The sequence below is a fragment of the Rhineura floridana genome, chromosome 1, assembly GCF_030035675.1.
Source record: "Rhineura floridana isolate rRhiFlo1 chromosome 1, rRhiFlo1.hap2, whole genome shotgun sequence".
Lineage (NCBI taxonomy): Eukaryota > Metazoa > Chordata > Lepidosauria > Squamata > Rhineuridae > Rhineura > Rhineura floridana.
In genome coordinates, this window is record NC_084480.1 from 310819397 (window position 1) to 310838925 (window position 19529).

The 19529-nt window shown below is 41.7% G+C and overlaps 1 protein-coding gene across 1 annotated transcript in view; it reads left to right on the forward strand.

Annotated features, from left to right (window-relative positions):
- The window catches only part of LOC133377571 (solute carrier family 2, facilitated glucose transporter member 7-like), a 36180-nt gene that overhangs the window by 10529 nt on the left and 6122 nt on the right, over positions 1-19529 (forward strand). The window contains exons 7-9 of the mRNA XM_061611891.1: positions 2277-2464; positions 9497-9607; positions 11991-12092. Of these exons, the coding sequence (XP_061467875.1) occupies positions 2277-2464; positions 9497-9607; positions 11991-12092 (401 nt within the window). The remainder of the gene's footprint in view (positions 1-2276; positions 2465-9496; positions 9608-11990; positions 12093-19529) is intronic.

The following is a 19529-nucleotide window of genomic DNA, read 5'->3' on the forward strand; positions in this document are numbered from 1 at the left end:
GCCCTACAAATTTGTCAAAATGTAAATTCAGTTTGGGTTGGTCTTTCACAGTCCAATCTACTTCCTGTGTAGCTTGGAAGAATTTGGTAACATGTGCCTCTGAGCATATGGTGAGTGGTGGCAACATCTTCAATCAGCCCAAATAACAGAAACAAGACATGTGCAGCGCTGATCTTGTTTTAGCAGGGAGGAAGCAACAATATTAAAACAGTTAATAGAGTCCAGATAGTCACTTTAAATATTTTTTAGTTACTTTGCAATTTTAGTGAAGTTTCCTAAAGGAAATCATTTTCTTTTGCTTGTGTTTCTGTGAATATGTGAAATACAGCAACACTTTGCAACACTAAAAAAAAAAGCTCCAAAAACAATTGTGGAATAATGGCACTGACTGTTCTGCAGAATAGTTTCCAATGGGCATGAGGAGTGTCTCTGCCCAAGATAAAACAGTGAAATATATTCTAGCAAAATTCTAGGTGTGCTCTATGTTTTTTTAATTGACCATGCCCACCTTTCCTTAAATGGGGTAGTTTAAACATAGCATGCTGAAAACATGCATCTTGGGCAGGCCACATTTGTTTCTTCAACAGCTAGACTCATTGCTTTAGTAGCAACATATTGTAATAAGTCTGATTTTTGCATCAAATTGCAGTTTCAGATTCAACTGTTAATGCACCCAAAATAGAAATAGAGCATAACCTCCAGTTTTAAACACAAAAGGTCATATGACATAGACCAATAAAAAGGCTTTGAAATTAATAAAAATTTGTCACAGATTTCTTGGATGAATGAGAGAAATATAATTTTCTAGGTTAGATTCTCTGTAGAAATAGTAGTAACATAGAAAAGCAGCAAAGTAAGAACAACACCAACAAACAAACAAAAATGTAATTCTCCATCTTTGGAGATGGCAGGTGTTGCCACCACTCACCATATGCTCAGAGGCACATGTTACTAAATTCATCCAAGCTACACAGGAAGTGGATTGGACTGTGAAAGATTTAATTTTCTTAACCATTTTAATCTTTTAATCCGTATTTTTAATTTTTGTCGTATTGTGTTTTTGTAGTGTTTTTTGTTGTTTGTTTGTATATGTTTTTATGATTTTTATTATGATATATTGTATTTTATCTTGTTTGTTCACCGCCCTGAGAGCTATTCTGCTAAGGGCGGTATATAAATTGAAATAATAAATAAAAATAAATAAACCCAAATTGTGTTTGCATTTTGACAAATCTGTAGGGCACTACAATATCTCAGAGAGGAGGTCAGATCTCCTGCTCCCCTGATGCATTCACTGTAGCTGCCCAATTTCCCTGCTTTTTAAAGTTTGATAGAAATAGGCTATAGATACGTTCTTAAACTGCAAGGTTTTTTGCCTATTAGTGAATATTATTTCAAGCTCTCACATTTCAGCAGCCGGGGTAGTTAGACCTAATGATGGATCTATGCTGTCATTAATCAGCAGTTATGGTGGGGAATGGGGGACATGTTGTGCTCATGATGCAGGGACCTGCAAAATGGCCTTTGCCGTAGTAACACCTCAACTTTGGGATGCCACAGGGTTAGCAGATAAATGTAGTAAACACTTCCTCTTATTGACCTCACAAATCTCAAATTTAAGAAATTAAAGAAACCAAATCGTTGGAGCTGACATACACCAGGACTACTAATTCTTCCCTGCACTCTCTGCTAGGTTTTCGAGAAGATGGCTCTAATGATCAAATTGCCCACTCCTCTCCATGTTCTAAAGGCATATCCTCAGTACAAGACAAAATCAGTTCACCCGTCAAGGAATGGACCCCTTCTCAGAGATGACCTCCTTCCCCTAGACCCTCAATTTATTCTTGGTGGTTTTAACGTTGTTAGTGATATGCCCCGAAGTGTGTGTCTCTTTTTGTTCTCCTCATTTGGGCCAGACTTCTATTAATTGAAAGAAGCTGTCTTGCCTCAACAACTTGGGCTGGGAGGAAGGGCAGGATATAAATCAAACAATAAATAAATAAAGATAAATAAATCAACTTGCTTGACTCTGCTCATTAGCCATGCTGGCATTCTCCTGGCACTGGTGGTATCTCTTTACTGGTTTGTGTTACAGCTGAACTTAGTTGTAGTAGTTGTGATGTTGATTACTCCCAGCCCCAAGCACTTTGGAGAGATTTAATCTTCTTGATTTCCCCTTCCCATCTCCTTTTTTTTAACCAATCCCCTCATTTTTTTTTATTTTTAGAAATTGCATCTATTGAAGTCAAATCCTTTTTGCCTCTACTCCTACCCAGCCTTGAAGAAACTAAGAGGACAGAATGATGTGGAGGCTGAGATGGAAGAACTCCGTCTGGAGGACCTTGCCGAGAAAGCAGAGAAGAACATGAATCCACTTAAACTACTATCAACCCCAAGCCTGCGATGGCAAACCATCACCATCATTGTCTTGATGTGTGGCCAGCAGCTTGCCGGCACCAATGTGGTAAGGAAAGCAATGTCCCAATGTGTGAGGAGGTTAAACTAGGTAAAATGAGGATTTATTTTACACAATCAAAATTTGAGGCTGTGACACCAATTGTCACTTTGTGTTTCTAGAGACAACCAACATCTGTGCACTCCAAGGGCTGTTCTCCTGCAGAGCCAAAACTATCCAAAAACTTAATACAGGGAGAGGGAAATGGTGGCACTGGATATCTTTTTGTGATTGCATCTCGCATCAGACCTAGCCAGCATGACCAATGGTCAGGGATGGTGGGAGCTGTAGACAAACAACATCTGGAGAGCCACAGATGCCATTTAGGCTGCATTGAAACATGGGGTTTATTGCATTAGTTTTACTGATTATAATGGTAGCACTTCTATCTCAATTTCTAACATTCCTTTCATGCTGCAGTACCTGTCGCCTCATGGAACTATGGCTTTTTGACCGATATACTGCCATGTCGCGCTAAATTTCATTCACACTAGTGAGCATGGTGTGACACAACAATGAACATCATTGAACATGTCACTACTCCCCCGCCCTTTCTGCTCATGTTGACTTCTGTTCCCCCATGATTCCTATATGAAAATGGCAGGAAAGAATCTCTCCAAATTTCATCACTTTACTCACTTGATTTTTGGGGTTGATTGGGTGGCAACTGGATTTTTTTTCTGGACACAATCAAGGCCAGCACTATGCCATTATGGGCCCTTGGGCACCAGACTGCCATGCCTCCCCTGTGCATGCATGTACATGCTTTAATACACGAAGATGTGCTACTTCTTGCATTGCTGCGTCAACGCTCATGCCTGCCATTGCTCAAGATGGCAGAAGGGGTGTCAACACTCCCCTGCCATCTTGGGTGATGGCAGGCACGCAACAATGCAAAAGGTGGCACAACAAGGAGTATTTAAGTGTGTGCTGGCTGTGTGTGGGGTGGTGTCATCTGGGAGAATGGAGCTCCTGCTCTGTGATCTGCACCACTGGCTGATCATGCCCCACAACACAATGCTGGCAGGGATCATGGAGCGGGAGCTCCACCCTCTGAACTGCACGGGCCTTCAGCCACCACAGGGACCCTTGGCCAGTGTCTGACCTGGCTGCCCACTGGTGCCAGGTCTGGATGAAATTAACGCAGAAATTAGTACTAAACTTCCACTGTATTCTGCTAGATATCCAAAAGTGACTTTTATGCGTTCATATGTCATGTGAAAAATCACACAAAAAGCAGATATTATTAGGTAAGAAAATGTTGGGAAAATGAGATAAGCTGCTGTCTGAATGCAGCCCCGGGGAGTCATAGATTCCCCACTTCTGCCTGAGTGAATGATCAGAATTATAGTAACGTTGGCATTGCCTAACAGGAGAGGTTTCACAAATACAGAGTGCCTGCTTTCCAGTGGATTGTAACCTAGAATGAAGCATCATGCAATGGGGCAGACTGGCAGTGTTCGTTTAGCTTTTTGCAGTGAGAATTGGTCTTATTTGATGTACAAAATGGGGTGTAGATAGGGTTGCCAGTCAGAAGCATCCCAAACCCTGATATTTCAGGACCGTGCCCTAGCGATGACATGGGGGTGTGCCCTAGTGATGTCATAGGGGGCTGTGTCCTAGTGATGTCAGTAAGCATGATACAGTTGCTTGAAGCATACCACTCAAACAAAAAAAAATATCTGCTTAGAAGTTAAGATAGAAATCTTAGCTAAAAGAGGGTGTTTCTAGATCCAGCTGATGTGACAGGATCATTCCTTCTCACTTGGATAGAGACTTGGGTAAGGAACATTTAAACTAGCCTGCTGGCTTCTGGCAAGAAGGATTTAAGTGCCCTCAGGCCAGGCCACTCACCAGAAAGCCACTGTAGGAAGAAGGGAGCCTTGGGTTGTGGAGATGTTAGATGGGCGCACTCAGTGAAGGCTGCAATTCTAAACACACTTACTAAGGGACTAAGCCACATAGAACTCAACAGGACTTATTTCCGCATATATATTGTTAGGATTGTGCTGCTGGTCAGGCTTGACTAGGGATCCTCTGCAACGATATCCAAAGCAAAGCAGTGTTGGCAACCCCCTGCCTGGCTTTTAACATGGCTGCTCCAAACTTCTTTACAGACTTGACCCTTCACTGCAGAGAGACGTGAGAAATGAATAAGAAAATTATCTACTCTTTCCTGCCTACTCTGTGGGCTGTTATAAACTCACTTTGATAGCCAACCCAATTCCAGTGACAGAGAGAAAACACACAAGGTGTGATCTACCTTCACAGGCAGCAGCTTGGGAACAACAGTTGCAGCCACACTTCCCAGTATATGAATTCTTTTTTACCACTACTGGGCAAGAAACAAGCTGTCATGAAACCAACAAGGTGCATCATCAGTGGGTCTAAGGGGGCTGACCTGACCACATGGAATCACTGTTGTTGCTTCTATGGATGTAAGGGAGTGAGGTCAGGGGTAAATGAAATGCAAATAGAAAAAAAAAGACAGTGATGATTTCCTAAATGCAATGCCATACCAACCACAACAAGATTTCTATAAGACAGAAAACGCAGCATCCCACATCAGGGTTCCTAACTAAAACTAAAAAAATCCTGGCGGCCAGTAAGCCAAGGTCACAGAAATCCCCATGCAGCACAACCTGACCCAGGGGTTGCAGGTAGTACAGAATGCTGCGGCAGATTTGCTGATATGAGTGAGACCCTATCAGTACATAATACCTCTGCTCTGAAATCTGCACTAGTTGACAATCTGCTACCAGGCCAAGTTCAAGTTGTGCTTTCCATGTTATGGGTGCCACATAGTACTTGTTCTGCACTTGTAAGAAATTGATCTTTTAGTGTGGCAGTACCTACAAATTGGAACTCCCTGCCTATTTACATTAGACAGGCACCTTCATTGTACTTATTTTGGCACCTGCTGAAAACATTTTTGTTTAGGCAAGCCTACCCAGGCATGTAGAAACTATTATGTTTTTTTATCTGTTTTTAAGTCGTAGTTGGTTTTATCATTCTGAATGTTTCTAAATACCTGTCTTTAACTGTTTTTGTAAATTATTTTATTTTTTAAATTCCTTATATAAACGATTTTGAGGGTTTTTTCCAATAAAGCCATATATAAATGTTGTAAATAATATACATAAATAAATTTCGGAGTCAGTCTGGCCCTTTGGGTCATTTGGCACCATCTAGTTCAGTACTGATGACATGGACTAGCATTGCCTCTCCAGGATTCCAGGCAATAGTCTCATCCAGAGGTTGAATTTTGGACCTTTGCATGCAAAGCATGTGCCCTACCACTGAGCTACAGCCCTTCCCCAGTTTAAACAAGTATATTTTAAAATTGTCCTTTTCAATTCACTAATGAATGCACAGTGAACTAGGGCAGATCCACACCATGCATTTAAAGCACATTCAACATACATTTGAAGCACATGAATCCCACCACAGAATACTGGGAACTATAGTTTGTTAAGGGTGGTGAGAACTATAACTGTGAGGGGGAAACTACACTTCCCAGGATTCTTTGGAGGAAGTCATGCACTTTAAATGCGAGTTGGATGTGCTTTAAATGTATTATGTGGATCTGCCTTACTTTGTAAACTTTGTGTGCGTATAAATCATTTTAATTAACTTTTAAAATGGAAATAAGCTACCAAGTTTACTGGGTGATCATGGGCTACGCACCATCTCTCAGCCTAATCTGCCCCTCAGGGTGAAAACAACATAGGGGACCATGACCACCCCGAGGAAGAAGGGCACACTTAAAATGTAGAGGAAATAATAATTTGTAAATAATAATTTACAACCATAGTGTGAAATCAGATACATATCAAGACATAGCATGAAGTATTTATATAAGCATGAATGTCAAAGATGTTTATTATTTACATAACCTGTAAAGATATTTATAGTGCAATCCTATGCATGCTTACTCAGAAGCAAGTCCCAATGTATTCAGTGGGGCTAACCGAGACAGGGAAGCATGCACAGGACTGCAATTCAGTGATAAGGAACCTTACTCACCCAATCCAAAATTCAGAATCATGCCACATTAAGCTGTTTTGCAACTGTCTTATATTTGTTTTATGGTTATTGGGTTTGAAATGGCTTTATTTCTTGTTGTCTGGTTTCCAACCCTACCTCACAGGGTTGTTGGAAATATTCCATATACACACACACTGAAAATGTAAAAATACAGCACAATCCTTTTCTATGTTCACTCAAAAGTCCCACACAACAATCCTAACCATGTCTATGCAAAAGTAAGTCCTACTGAATTCAATGGGGTTATGTGGAATCAGCAGCTTTACTCCCAGTAAAACTTCATATTGGGAAGGTTTTCAAAACAGGTTATGAATAAGACAAATAAACTGCCCTCTTTAACAGTCCAGTAAAATTTAAACTTACTTGACTCCTTAATTAGAAAAGTATAGGACTGCAGCATGTACACTTTTTAAAACTTCTGTTCAATTTTTGTTGAAAGATAAAATTATAATATGCCATTTTTGCAAGTAATTAAAAACACCCTGCATGTACATTTTTAAGTCTACCAAGATCCTGCTATGATCTTCTGTGGTAGTGAAATCCTTTGCATGTTTACTCAGAAGCAAGTCCCAATCCTGTACAGATAATTCTTTGTGCTGCTGAAAGATATATATTTACTGAATTCCTCATGTGAGACAAGCACGAAAAGGTGGGGTGTCAACAAATCTTGTCAATCACAACCCTGACTTCTCTGATTGGCTAAAAACCTGAAAGGGCAGGGATTAGAGCAGCCGGTACTAACAGAAGTTGTGAGGGGGGCGGCGGCTGACATTTTGGTTTATATCTTTTGAACTAGACCACTAGAAACTTAATTTCTTTAAAATATGAAAGCTAAGAGTCTGGAGATTAAGGTTACTTACCCAGAGAAGACTTCCAAAAAGCAGAGTCTCCGGGTGAAAACTGGAGACCTGTTAACCCTCACTGTAGATCTGTGGTACAGAACATCCCTTGAATGGAAAACATCCCTGGTTCAATCCCTGGCATGTCTTGGTAGGGCTGAGAAAGACCTTTGTCTGAAATCCTGAAAAGGAGACCCTCTGGAGTTAGTGTAGACAATGCCAAGGTTAATGGACCCTCACTTTGTATAAGGCAGATTCCTATGTCCCTAATTGTGACCTGTTTTCCTTGTAAACAGTCAACAAAGCTCAGCACCAATCCCTGGCTTTAAGTCTGGTAAAACTGCAAGGAGCCCATAAGGTATTTTCACAGAGGCCTAACTCAGCATATATCAAAATACAATTAAATAAAATCAGAGCTTGGAAAAGTTACTTTTTTGAAGTAGTTCAGCATTGGGCTGATGGAAGTTGTAGTTCAAAAAAGTAACTTTTCCAAGCTCTGAATAAAATTAAATCTTCCTACGATATCCTCTCAGTTGTAATTCTATTGCTTTTCAGAAAGCACATGGCCTTAGATTTAAATGAATATGAAATACCCAAGGAAAGTCATTTATTTTTTTTAAAATCAACATTCTTTACCAGCTATTGATTTCAGCCCAATTGTACCACCAGCACTGGAGGAGGAAACAGTGTCTGGGGGAGATGGGCCAGATTCAGCACAAGTGGCATTAGTTGTTCATATTATAAAATAGTATTTAAAAAAATGGCAAAGCTAGGAATGCTTGAAAAACTCAATTTCTGTGACTTGTGATGTGCTGTGAATTGACCTGATCTGTACATCCCAGATGCGTAGGTGAGAATATAATGAGTCTTCTGGGAGGAAGGGTGGGATATAAATTTAATAAATAAATAAATTATCCCGTCTCCCAATTTTGCATTGATGTGCTGCTCAGCTTTTTAAAAATGCACCAAAATGTGTTTAAATGTGTATTTAAATACTGGGGGGGGGATGGGCCATTTTTTTTTGTAGATTAATGGTAGGAATGGGATGGAATAGATTTATGAATTAATATGTGGAATTCACAAGGAGGAGCAGTCAACTGATCCATCTGATCCCTAGACACAACAACATCATTGGGCTCAGCATTTCCCTGCTCTAGTTCATTTTCTCCACTTGAGAGAGAAGAGGAAACTCAACATAATGATGTTACGCTGCATATTTCTTTCACTTGTCATTACTGGGAGTATGCAAATCAGGGATGCATAGTGTAACAACTCATTAGGCCCTGATTTTGTAAAGGAAGAGAGCTAAGTCAGGAGTCTCTAATCGTTCAACTTTCACAACTCCTGTTTCTGAAGAATAGCTCACTTAGCCTTTAAATTCACCCCTGCAATATGCAAACAAACTGTACAACCAGATATGAATTTTCCTCCCAGGATTGCTGATTGTCCAGCAGAATCTGAAGCACATTCAGTGGATTTTCTCCAAATCTTCTTGTGAATCACTGAAATTAAGTCCAGCTTGTAGTGTGAAATATAAGAATAAAAAAGAACCTGTTGGACCATCTAGTCCAGCATCCTGTTCTCACAGTGACCAACCAGATGCCCAAGGGAAACCAAAAGCAGGACTTGAGTGCAACAGCACTCTCCCCTCCTGTGGTTTCCAGCAACTGGCATTCAGAAGCATGCTGCCTTCAGCCATGGATGCAAAGCATAGCCATCACGGCTAGTAGCCATTTATAGCCTTATCCTCCATGTATTTGTTTAATCCTTTTTTATAGCCATCCAACTTGGTGGCCATCACTGCCTCCTTTGGAAGAGAAATATGGCAATCCCAAAGGACAGGTCTTGTTACTTTAACAGTCAAGGCAATTAGAATTGTGAAGCTGAAGTAAGTTGCTTTATTCTCTGGAAGGTAAACATCTTCTAGATTAAGGGAAGCTGATAACTAGTTCAAAACATAAAGTTCAGATCTGTGGTGTATTTAGTACAGCATCCAGTTTCCCAGAGTGGCCAACCAGATGTATAAAGGAAAAGCAGATATGTAAAAGGAAGGAATTCAGCAAACATCCTTCAGTTCCCCAAAATCCCGGGTCAACAACAGTAGCTTCCTCCATTCATTTAGTTAAGTCTTTTGATTGTTCTGGTCTGATTTCAGGCTTACTATTATACAGAGAGAATCTACATGTCTACAGAGATGGAAATAAACCATGTCCGGTACATGAGTATAGGCTCAAGTGCTATCCTCATCTTCTCAACCACATTAGGGGTAAGCATCTCCCACCCACATGTGTGTCATTAATCTTCTAAGTCTTGAAATGTATTCTTCTCCAAAGAGCAGATCTTCACTCCGACCTTTGATATGAGTTTAATGTCAGTTTGGTCACCACAGCTCTCTGCCCCACCCTTCAAAATCCTTGTAATTGTAGTTTTATGAGGGTTCTCTAAGTATCCTTTTAAAAAGAGAATTACATATACTACTTGGCTTCTGGTTGACTTGGAAACTGTACTGGGGGTGGAGTGGGAATTTAGTTTTCAATTTTTTTCTATGTTTATTTTTTACATGCAATGAAACTTCAGTTAGAAAGAGCAAAAACACCTCATTTCTTTCATGCTGTAGAATACACTGCTGCATTAAGGTTTGTGTTTTTGTCACTGGAAGCTTTATTTTACCTTAAAGTAGGAGCAGGGATAGAACACCATGTCCTATATCTAAGGCAGGGATAATCATCCTGATGGCTTCTAGATGCCACTGGATTACCACATTCATCATCTCTGATCATTGGCAATGCTGATTGAGGTAAATTAGAGTCCAACAGCACCCAAAAAGCACCACATTGGCTACCCGTGGTGCAGATGACAAAATTCTCAATTCTCAGCCAACTGAAGAAAGGGAATGTTACGCCAGTTTAAGTCTATGATACAAATAGGCCCTTTAAACTGCAATCCCATGCAAACTTATGTTACACCACTAACCATATGCTCAGAGGCACATTACCAGATTCTTCAAAGCTACACAGGAAGTGGACTGGATTGTGAAAGACCAACACGAACTGTGTTTTCATTTTTACAAATCTGTAGGGCAGTAAAATATATCAGAGAGCAGGTCAGGTCTCCTGCTCCTCTGGTGCATTCACTGTATCTCTCAATTTCTCTGGTTTTAAAAATGTGATAGAAATATCCGTTGGCTATAGGTACGTTGTTAAACTGCAAGGGGTTCTTGTTCCCTGTTAGTTAATTTCTCTGCTTTTTAATTTGAGAGGTAAGAAATGGGATCCTGTGCAAGTTTGCTGAGAATGGATTGATCATTTGCATGCTTACTGAGTTGTGGGATTTACTCCCCTGCAATCATACTTAGGATAGGTGAAACTGACCATGGGGAGGAAGAGGGAGGAAGGTGGAGGGGAGAGAGGGGAAGGAAGGAGTAGGGGGAGGAAGGGGAGGAGATTGGGTGGGTGGGCACTGGGCAGAGGGAAAGCCCCTTTCATTTCCAAAAGGAAAACATTGTTAATAGTTATTTTGGGGGTTCCCTCCCCTTTTTATTCTACAGCAGACACATGTAGTCTCCCACCCAAATTTAAACCAAAGCTGTCCCTGGCCACATCCACACCAGACATTTAAACAGTCATGGCTTCCCCCAAAGAAACATAGGAAGTGTAAGTTGTGAAGGGTGTTGAGAGTTGCTAGGAGATGTCCTATTCCCCTCACAGAGCTACAATCACCATTATTGTTTGGGAAGAAGGGCTGACTGTTAAACCACTCTGGCCCCTGGAGCTCTTATAGGATTACACTTTTGGTGTTGCCTTCGGTTCCTTTCTGTTTAAATATTGTAGATTCTCTTGACTGCGATACTGATCGTTCAAATCCACACACATCAATAAGAGATTCCTCCTTCATAAAGGGTATGAACCACTAACACTGAATGACATGTTCATGTGAATTTTACCATGAACCAAGAGCGTGGGGAGGAAGAAATTCCAGGTGTTTTGAAAGCCAGGTCTATGTTAGGCCCAACATGTCTTGGAAATATCCTTTGTGGGCGTCCTGTGGTGTGCTACACACAAGCACTGTTCAAAACTTGACTTTTATTTCAATTTTATTCTGCCTTTCTTGTTTTTTGTTTAATTTATTTCATTTCATTTATGAATTGATTCCCATGAAATGTTCTGAAGGAATTTAACTTATACACCCCCCCCACACACACACACAATTTATTTTTTTTAATTCTGCTAAGTTGCCAGGTCACATGGCTGAACTGGAATAGGTGTAAGTCTATCCTTGCTCCATCCCATCCGCTGGAACACCCACTTGGGGGGATGTGCCACCACGTTAAGTTCCACTGGCTGAGCCGCAATAAGAGAGGTATGGCAGTGTACCCCTGGCTGAGCCCTGGCTCAGACAGAATAAACTAAGTTCCACCTATTCCAAACTTATTCATCCCAGCAGACCTTGAGTTTGAATTGCGCTGAGTGTGGGACCTTTCCTTTTTCTACTCTCCCTTTCCCATACTATATACCAGAGAAGCTTGTAAAGTAAGTTAAACTGACAGGACCATACATTAACCAAAGAACTGAATCCAGTTCTGAGTCCGACACTATTCACCACACCTTGCTGGCTCATGATGCGCTCTTTCTTGCTTTTGTATTCTCCAGATGTATCTCGTTGATACTCTGGGCCGGAGGATTCTGCTTCTCATTGGCTTTGGGATCTGCAGCACCATGTGTGTCCTATTAACAATTACCCTGGAAATGCAGGTTGGTTATTCAAAACTTATTAACCTTTTGTATTCCCTGTTAAACCCAAGAAATGTTATTCAAAGTCCCATAGCTTCATGCGCTACTCTTGCAGGGGAGGACTTTCTTTTATTCCCCCCCCCTTCCAATATACTGTAAAGAGCTAAGGCCTAATGGAACATAACATTCCAGAACCTTATTAATATGAAATTCAGTAGTATTCTAAAACTTGTTTGCTTCTGGTCAAAACCACCACCAGCAAACATATTTTAGCATTTGTCACACACTGTATATCTTAGAATCATAGAATCAAAGAGTTGGAAGGGGGCTATAAGACCGAGTCTAACCCCCTGTTCAATGCAGGAATCCAACTTAAAGCATACCCAACAGGTGGCTGTCCCGCTGCCTCTTGAATGCCTTCAGCGTTAGAGAGCCCACCACATCCTTAGGCAATTGGTTCCACTGTTATGCTGCTCTAACAGGAAATTCTGCCTGATATTCAGCTGAAATCTGGTTTCCTGTAACTTGAGCCAATTATTCCATGTCCTACATTCTGTGATGATCAAGAAGAAATTCTGGCCCTCCTCTGTGTGACAAACTTTCAAGTACTTGAAGAGTGCTATCATATCTTCCCTCAGTCTTCACTTCCCAAGGCTAAACGTGCCCAGTTCTTTCAGTCTCTCCTCATTGGTTTCCAGCCCCCTGATCATTCTTGTTGCCCTCCTCTGAACCTGTTCCAGTTTGTCTGCATCCCTGTTAAAGTGTGGTGTCTAGAACTGGATGCAGTACTCAAGATGAAGCCTAACCGGTGTCGAAGAGAGGGGAGCCAATACTTCAGGCAATCTGGAATCAAATAGGGAGGCCAGGTCTTAGACCAGTGGTGAGGAACCTCAGGACAAATTTAGGCCCCCTGCCCTCCCTATTTGGTTTATGAGACTATTTCGGGCAAGCCACACCCACCTGCCCCATACCTGATGTCATATGCATGATGCCAGGTGTGAGGCAGGTAAGGACAGCGTTTGGCCAAAGGTGACTTCGCCTTGTTCAGGTCTTCCCACATGCCTGACAAGCAGCTGACTGTCAGGTGCTTCAGAAGCACAGCACAAAGTGCTTTGCAAGCCCTATACTTGATGTTTGGGAAGTGCTGAGCACAGAGTTTTCAACACACTTTGTGTATTGCTTCCCAAACACTTTATTATTATTATTATTATTATTATTATTATTATTATTATTATTGTTGTTGTTGTTGTTGTTGTTGTTGTTGTTGTTATTATTGTTATTATTATTATTATTATTATTATTATATCCCGCCCTTCCTCCCGGCAGGAGCCCAGGGCGACAAACAAAAGCACGAAAAACATTTCTTAAAAAAAGCTTTCAAAACATCTTCTAAGTTTAAAAACATTTTTAAAAAGAAGGTTTAAGAACATATTAAAACACAATTCCAACACAGACGCAGACTGCGATAGGTCTCAACTTAAAAGGCTTGTTGAAAGGGAAGCTGCTGCAGCACTAGGGGACTGAAGAAGACCTGCCCTGGGCGTGAGTATCTGAGCATCTGGGTGCTTGCTGCTCTCTTCTGTGGGTTCCTGTCCCTCGAGACAGCTGAAGTCCCTAGTAAGTGCTGCAAAGACTGGGACCCCCTGCCTCACCCTGGCTCCAGAGAGAGGCTGCAGTTAATCTTGCAGCATCCTGCATCAGCTGCTGGCTGGGTCAGGAGGCATAAAAGCCCAGCTGCCCTTGGGCAGTGGGTTTGCTGCCGGTGGGGTTGCCACCAAAGGAGGTTGCCCCTTGGGGACCCCATTAGGGGGTCTCAGGGGTGCTACCCCCTTCTATTACCTTTTCTTTTTCTTTTTAATTTGTTTTCTTTTAAACCAATCTAGAGGAGATTGGTGGTGGGGAGGGTGTGTGGTGCATGTGTAGTTCCTGCTCAGGGTGGGAGCCTTTGCAGTGAACTGAATGACAGGAGAAAGTCTCCAGATGCCTTCAGAGTGAGAGTCTGTAACTGGCAGAAAGCTGGTCCTCCCTGAGTGTGAGACAGGAGGGGGAGTAGATGGCCCCTGTGTGAAAAAGTTTGAATGGGTATGACTGTTCCCAATTCTCGCAGAGGCCTACTAGGATAATTGGCTCCAGCAGGCTTATCGGTGGGCTCATGTTGGGTCCATATCAGGTATTTAGGAGGAGTCTTAGTACGGAGGAACATGGGTGATGCCACCCCAATTTCAGTGATTACGGGCAGAGGGAAATATAACTATGGGGAGGTGGCGAATTACCATAGAAGACGAGGGCAAGGCTATCTGCACCTTGTTCCTTACTGCCACTCTTCTCATGGATGGGTTCCTCGTTGCTCATCTGCTGTGCCCACTGGACTGTGTGTGTTATTGTTTAACGCCACTCTCATCCATGATTTGACTATGGACGAAGATGCCGCTTTGGTGTGCATTACCAAGACCTGGGTGGGTGAGCTTAGAGGAGTTGATCTGACCCAACTTTGCCCACCTGGATGCTGGGTGCAACACCAGCACAGTCTGCAGGGACAGGAGAGGGGGAGGAGTTGCTGTGGTCTACAGAACTTCCATCTCTGTCACCAGGAAACCACTCTGTCTTGGAGCTGGCTGTGAGGGCCTGCACCTGGTGTCGGGCCGAGGAGACAGTAAACTAGGGTTGCTGCTGGTGTATCGTCCACCCTGCTGCCCGGCAGCTTCTCTGACTGAGCTGGCGGTGTCCGTCTCGGCTGTGGTGTTGGAGGAGCCCAAAAAGATAGTGCTGGATGATTTCAACGTCCATGCTGAGGCTGCCTCTAGTGTTCTGACTCAGGACTTCATGGCCTCCATGACAACCATGGGACTGTCTCAAGTTGTTACTGGCCCAACACATAGGGAAGGGCACACCCTCACCTTGGTTTTTGCTCCAGATGGAGGAAGGGGTGGTCTAGAGATGGAGGGGTGGATGTCACCCCATTGTCATGGTCAGATCACTTCCTGGTGAAGTTTAGACTTATGGCTCCTATCCTTCCCTGCAGGGGTGGTGGACAGATTAAGATGGTTCGCCCCCGGAGCCTAATGGAATCCACAGGATTCCTGAATGCCCTGGGGGAGTTCCCTGTAGATAGAGCAGGTGACCCTGTTGAAGCCCTTGTCACGCTGTAGAACAGCGAGGCGCGTGGTGCTCTTGACACGGTTGCCCCTGAGCACCCTCTCCGGCATTGTGGAGCCCTGGTTGCACCTTGGTACACCAGTGAGCTAAGGGCAATGAAACAGGCTGGACGACGGCTAGAGTGCAAGTGGTGAAAGACGTACTGTGAGACTGATGGGGCACGAGTAAAACATAACCATGCCTACTGTGTGGCGGCGAGAGCAGCAAAGAAGGCCCACTTCTCTGCCTCCATTGCATCCTCAAGTAGCCGTCCGGTGGAGCTTTTCCGTATTGTCAGGTGTCTGTTGACATCAACTCTAGGAAATGGAGTTTTAGACCCTTCGGAGGACCACTGTGAATTGTTTGCAAGGCACTTTGAGGGTAAAGTTGCTCGCCTCCGTAGCAGTCTTGATGCCCCCTCCACATCTACTGTAGTCCACAGTGAGGTGTCCAGTGCAACGTCTGCTGCAACTTCTTGGGAACTGTTGCAACTTCTTGAGCCAGAACACTAGAGGCAGCCTCTGCATGGACATTGATATCACCCAGCACTATCGTTCTGGGCTCCTCCAACACCACAGCCAAGACGGCCTCCGCCAGCTCAGTCAGAGAAGCTGCCGGGCAGGAGGGTAGACGGTACACCAGCAGCAACCCTAGTTTACTGTTTCCTCGGCCCAACACCAGGTGCAGGCCCTCACAGCCAGCTCCAATACCAACTGGTTTCCTGGTGACAGAGGTGGAAGTTCTGTAGACCACAGCAACTCCTCCCCCTGTCCCTGCAGCCTGTGCTGGTGTTGCACCAAGCATCCGGTGGGCAAAGCTGCACCTTGTTTCTTGAAAAACACTTGAAAAACAGCTGATTGTCAGGTATTATGGAAGTGTTGTGCAAAGAACTTTTCAAAGCCTATGTGCGGTGCTTCCCAATCACCTAGTTATGGGGCATTTGGGAAGCTCTGTGCAGAGGGCAGAGCAAGCTCTTTGAGCAAACCCTTTGAACTTTCTCCCCATGACCCCACAGATCAACTTTGACAGGGGTCAATCAACTCATGTCATTATGACATCAGATGATTAAGAGGTGGGTGGCAACACTCACCTGTTGATGGGAGATAAAGATGTGCCCCACCAGGCCAGAAAGGTTCCTCACCTCTCTGAGATTATCATAATGGGATCATATATCATCATGCCATTAACTTTATTGAATTCTCATTTAATGTTAAAGAGACAGTATAGCTATTCATGTTTGTCCAGCCATAGTGCCATACATCTGTTGGAATATTTTCTTCCAACATTTCCTCCCAATTGTAAATATATCCCATCAGTCTGTCTTCTCACTTATCCCATAAAGTTTGATAGACCTTCAGCAGCCTTTCCCCCTGCTTTCTCCAAAGCATTTTTTCAAAGGCATTCATCTGTCTCTTTCAATGTATATTCTCTTTCAATGTATATTCTCTTTCAATGTATATTCTCTTTTTATCCATTCACAGAGCATAATTAGGAGGGACTTCTAAACATCTTTGCCCCAAATCATTTAAGTAACCTTCTTCCACTTCATAATACCGATCTGCTAACCAAATTAAACAGTAAGATATTTAATCTGTGAGTAAAATGCCACCATTTTTCCTATTGGTTTACATAACTGAAGATTTAGTTCTAGACTTTTTATTGTACCACACAAATTTATTTAGCATTCTTTGCTTCCGTTTTTTTTATCCTGATACAGCTGCTGGGATATGCTGCAACATAACATTAATTTCAAGCAGGATATTCAACTTAACTGGAGTTATTCTACCAAAAAAAGATAGCTTAAGAGTAGTCCACTTTCCCATTCAGTGCCTGGAGATGATTGTTTGAATTTGAGAAATTAATTAAATTAACTATCTAACTGTATTTTTTAAACTAACTTCAGATTTTGTTTCCTGTTATTAATGCAGTCATCCTCGTTGTATGAACATGGATTTTGCATCTAGCAGCTTTACCGAAATTATTTACAAATTTTATCAAAGATAGTTCAGTATCTACCATTATTAAAACTACACCACCTGCATAAGCACAAAACTTAATTGTATGCTTTCTGATCACTGACCTTTATTTTTTTTAATTTATCCCAGATCTTAAGTTAAAAAAAGGTTAACATAAATTAAGTAGATAAATCTTACTTATCCCCCTCACATTATTTATTTTATCATACATGGAGAACAATACATTTTGGGTATCCATCTGACATATTTAGGTCTAAACACAAACTTATGCAAGGCTTGAAACAGATTTAGCTATTTTATCCTATCAAAGCCTTTTCTGCATCAATAAAGGTAATGATAGATACATATTTTTCCAGTTTAAAAAAATCTATTAAATTGATTATTTAGTAATATCAAAACCTATATTTCTCTCTCAGAAAGCCTTACTGATTCACGTTTATGAAAATATGTATAACAGAATCTAATCTTGCCAGAACAGTAGCAAACTGAAAAAGTGATACTGGGCAAAATAAGTCCTTTCCTGATTTTGGAGGAATCACAATTTTAGACTCATTCCATATTTGTGGAAAATCCCATTTCTCTATAACAGAATTCATAACACTCATTACCTTATTATTTCATCTGACAATATATTATAATATTCAAATGAAGATCCATTAGGACCTGGAGCTTTTTATAACTTAAATGTAATATTACCTTAGGGGCCTCTGTTGGAGAATTTTGTATTTCTCCATTGGGATCTTTTGCTGGGGGTCCTTGAATAAAAATTTTGAAGACACAGGCTTGGAGCAGAAAGGTAGGCCTTTATTGGATGACAAGTGTACACTTGGTCAGTCTCCCTCTGAGTGAGTGGAGAACTGCACTATGGCACTGGTTGCCTGGGATTTTTATACATTTCAGGACAAATACTTTAGCATCTACCAATCAGGATTTAACACATCAGAATGACATAGACACAGGCATTTTGCATAGGCATTGCATAGGCACTGTACTTCTCTGCATTGTGTTCTAGTGAATTTGGTGTTCTAATGAATTTGGCAATGTTCAGTACTTCACATGAAAGTACATTTTCACAGTGAGCTAAGCACTCCCGCTAATGAGCACAGCAATTTAGTTATGCATTTTATTACTGCAATTCTTTCTACATCTTAGGGATACCAAGATATTCAGCACAGTGTTATCAGTTGTGTAGAGTACAAGTAGTTTCAAACAAACCAGCATGGTCAGGGGAGATAGCTCCAAAAAAAAAAGGATCTGGCTTCCTACTAAACTATTAAAATGTTATGAACCTTTATAGCTTTATAAAAGAATATAATTTGCTCATTGTTTATGTATATTGATTTCCCCATTAGCTATACATGTATGTATATATAAAACTCCCCATCACTTTCACCTTTCTAATGCATTACGCAAAAAAATCCTGATCTATACCTATGAGACCAGGCAAACTAGTGTTCTGAATTTTTTCGGAATAGTCTCAGTTTAGGCATACCCAACATTTAAAGATTCTTGCAATATGCTGTAAATGTTTTCAGTAATTCTGATTGCTTACATTTCCCCAATTGATCATTTTGATAAATTGGATTATTTTCTTTTTCACATTCTTTTTTGAGTAATAAGCTACTAATCTATCTGATCTATTTCTCAAAAAAAGTAGGGTTATTAAATCAAATATCACACTGAGCTTTTGCCATCTCCTTTAATTGCAGTACATTTTCAACAATAATGCTGGGGAAAACAGAAGGGGGTAGAAAAAGAGGAAGACCAAACAAGAGATGGATTGATTCCATAAAGAAAGCCACAGACCTGAACTTACCAGATCTGAACAGGGTGGTTCATGACAGATGCTGTTGGAGGTTGCTGATTCATAGGGTCACCATAAGTCGAAATCGACTTGAAGGCACATAACAACAATCATTATGGGGCAGGTGGACATTATTCAGGGAAAGCAGCTTCATAGACCAGACTAGGACCACTGCTGGGCCTAATTTGGCAACCAGGCCAGAGGTTCCCCACCACTGCTCTAGATAAATGGCACCAGGATCATTCAGACCAAGGTATTCCTGATCTTTATGTATGGATGTGAAAGTTGGACAGTGAAAAAAGTGTATAAGAGAAAAATCAACTCATTTGAAATGTGGTGTTGGAGGAGAGCTTTGCAGATACCATAGACTGCAAAAAAGACAAATAATTGGGTGTCAGAACAAATTAAACCAGAACTGTCACTAGAAGTTAAAATGATGAAACTGAGGTTATCATACAGTAGGGCCCTGCTAATATGGCGAGTTAAGGACCAGACTCCTGTCGTAAAGCAGAAATCGCCGTAAAGTGGGGCCCCATAGACTAT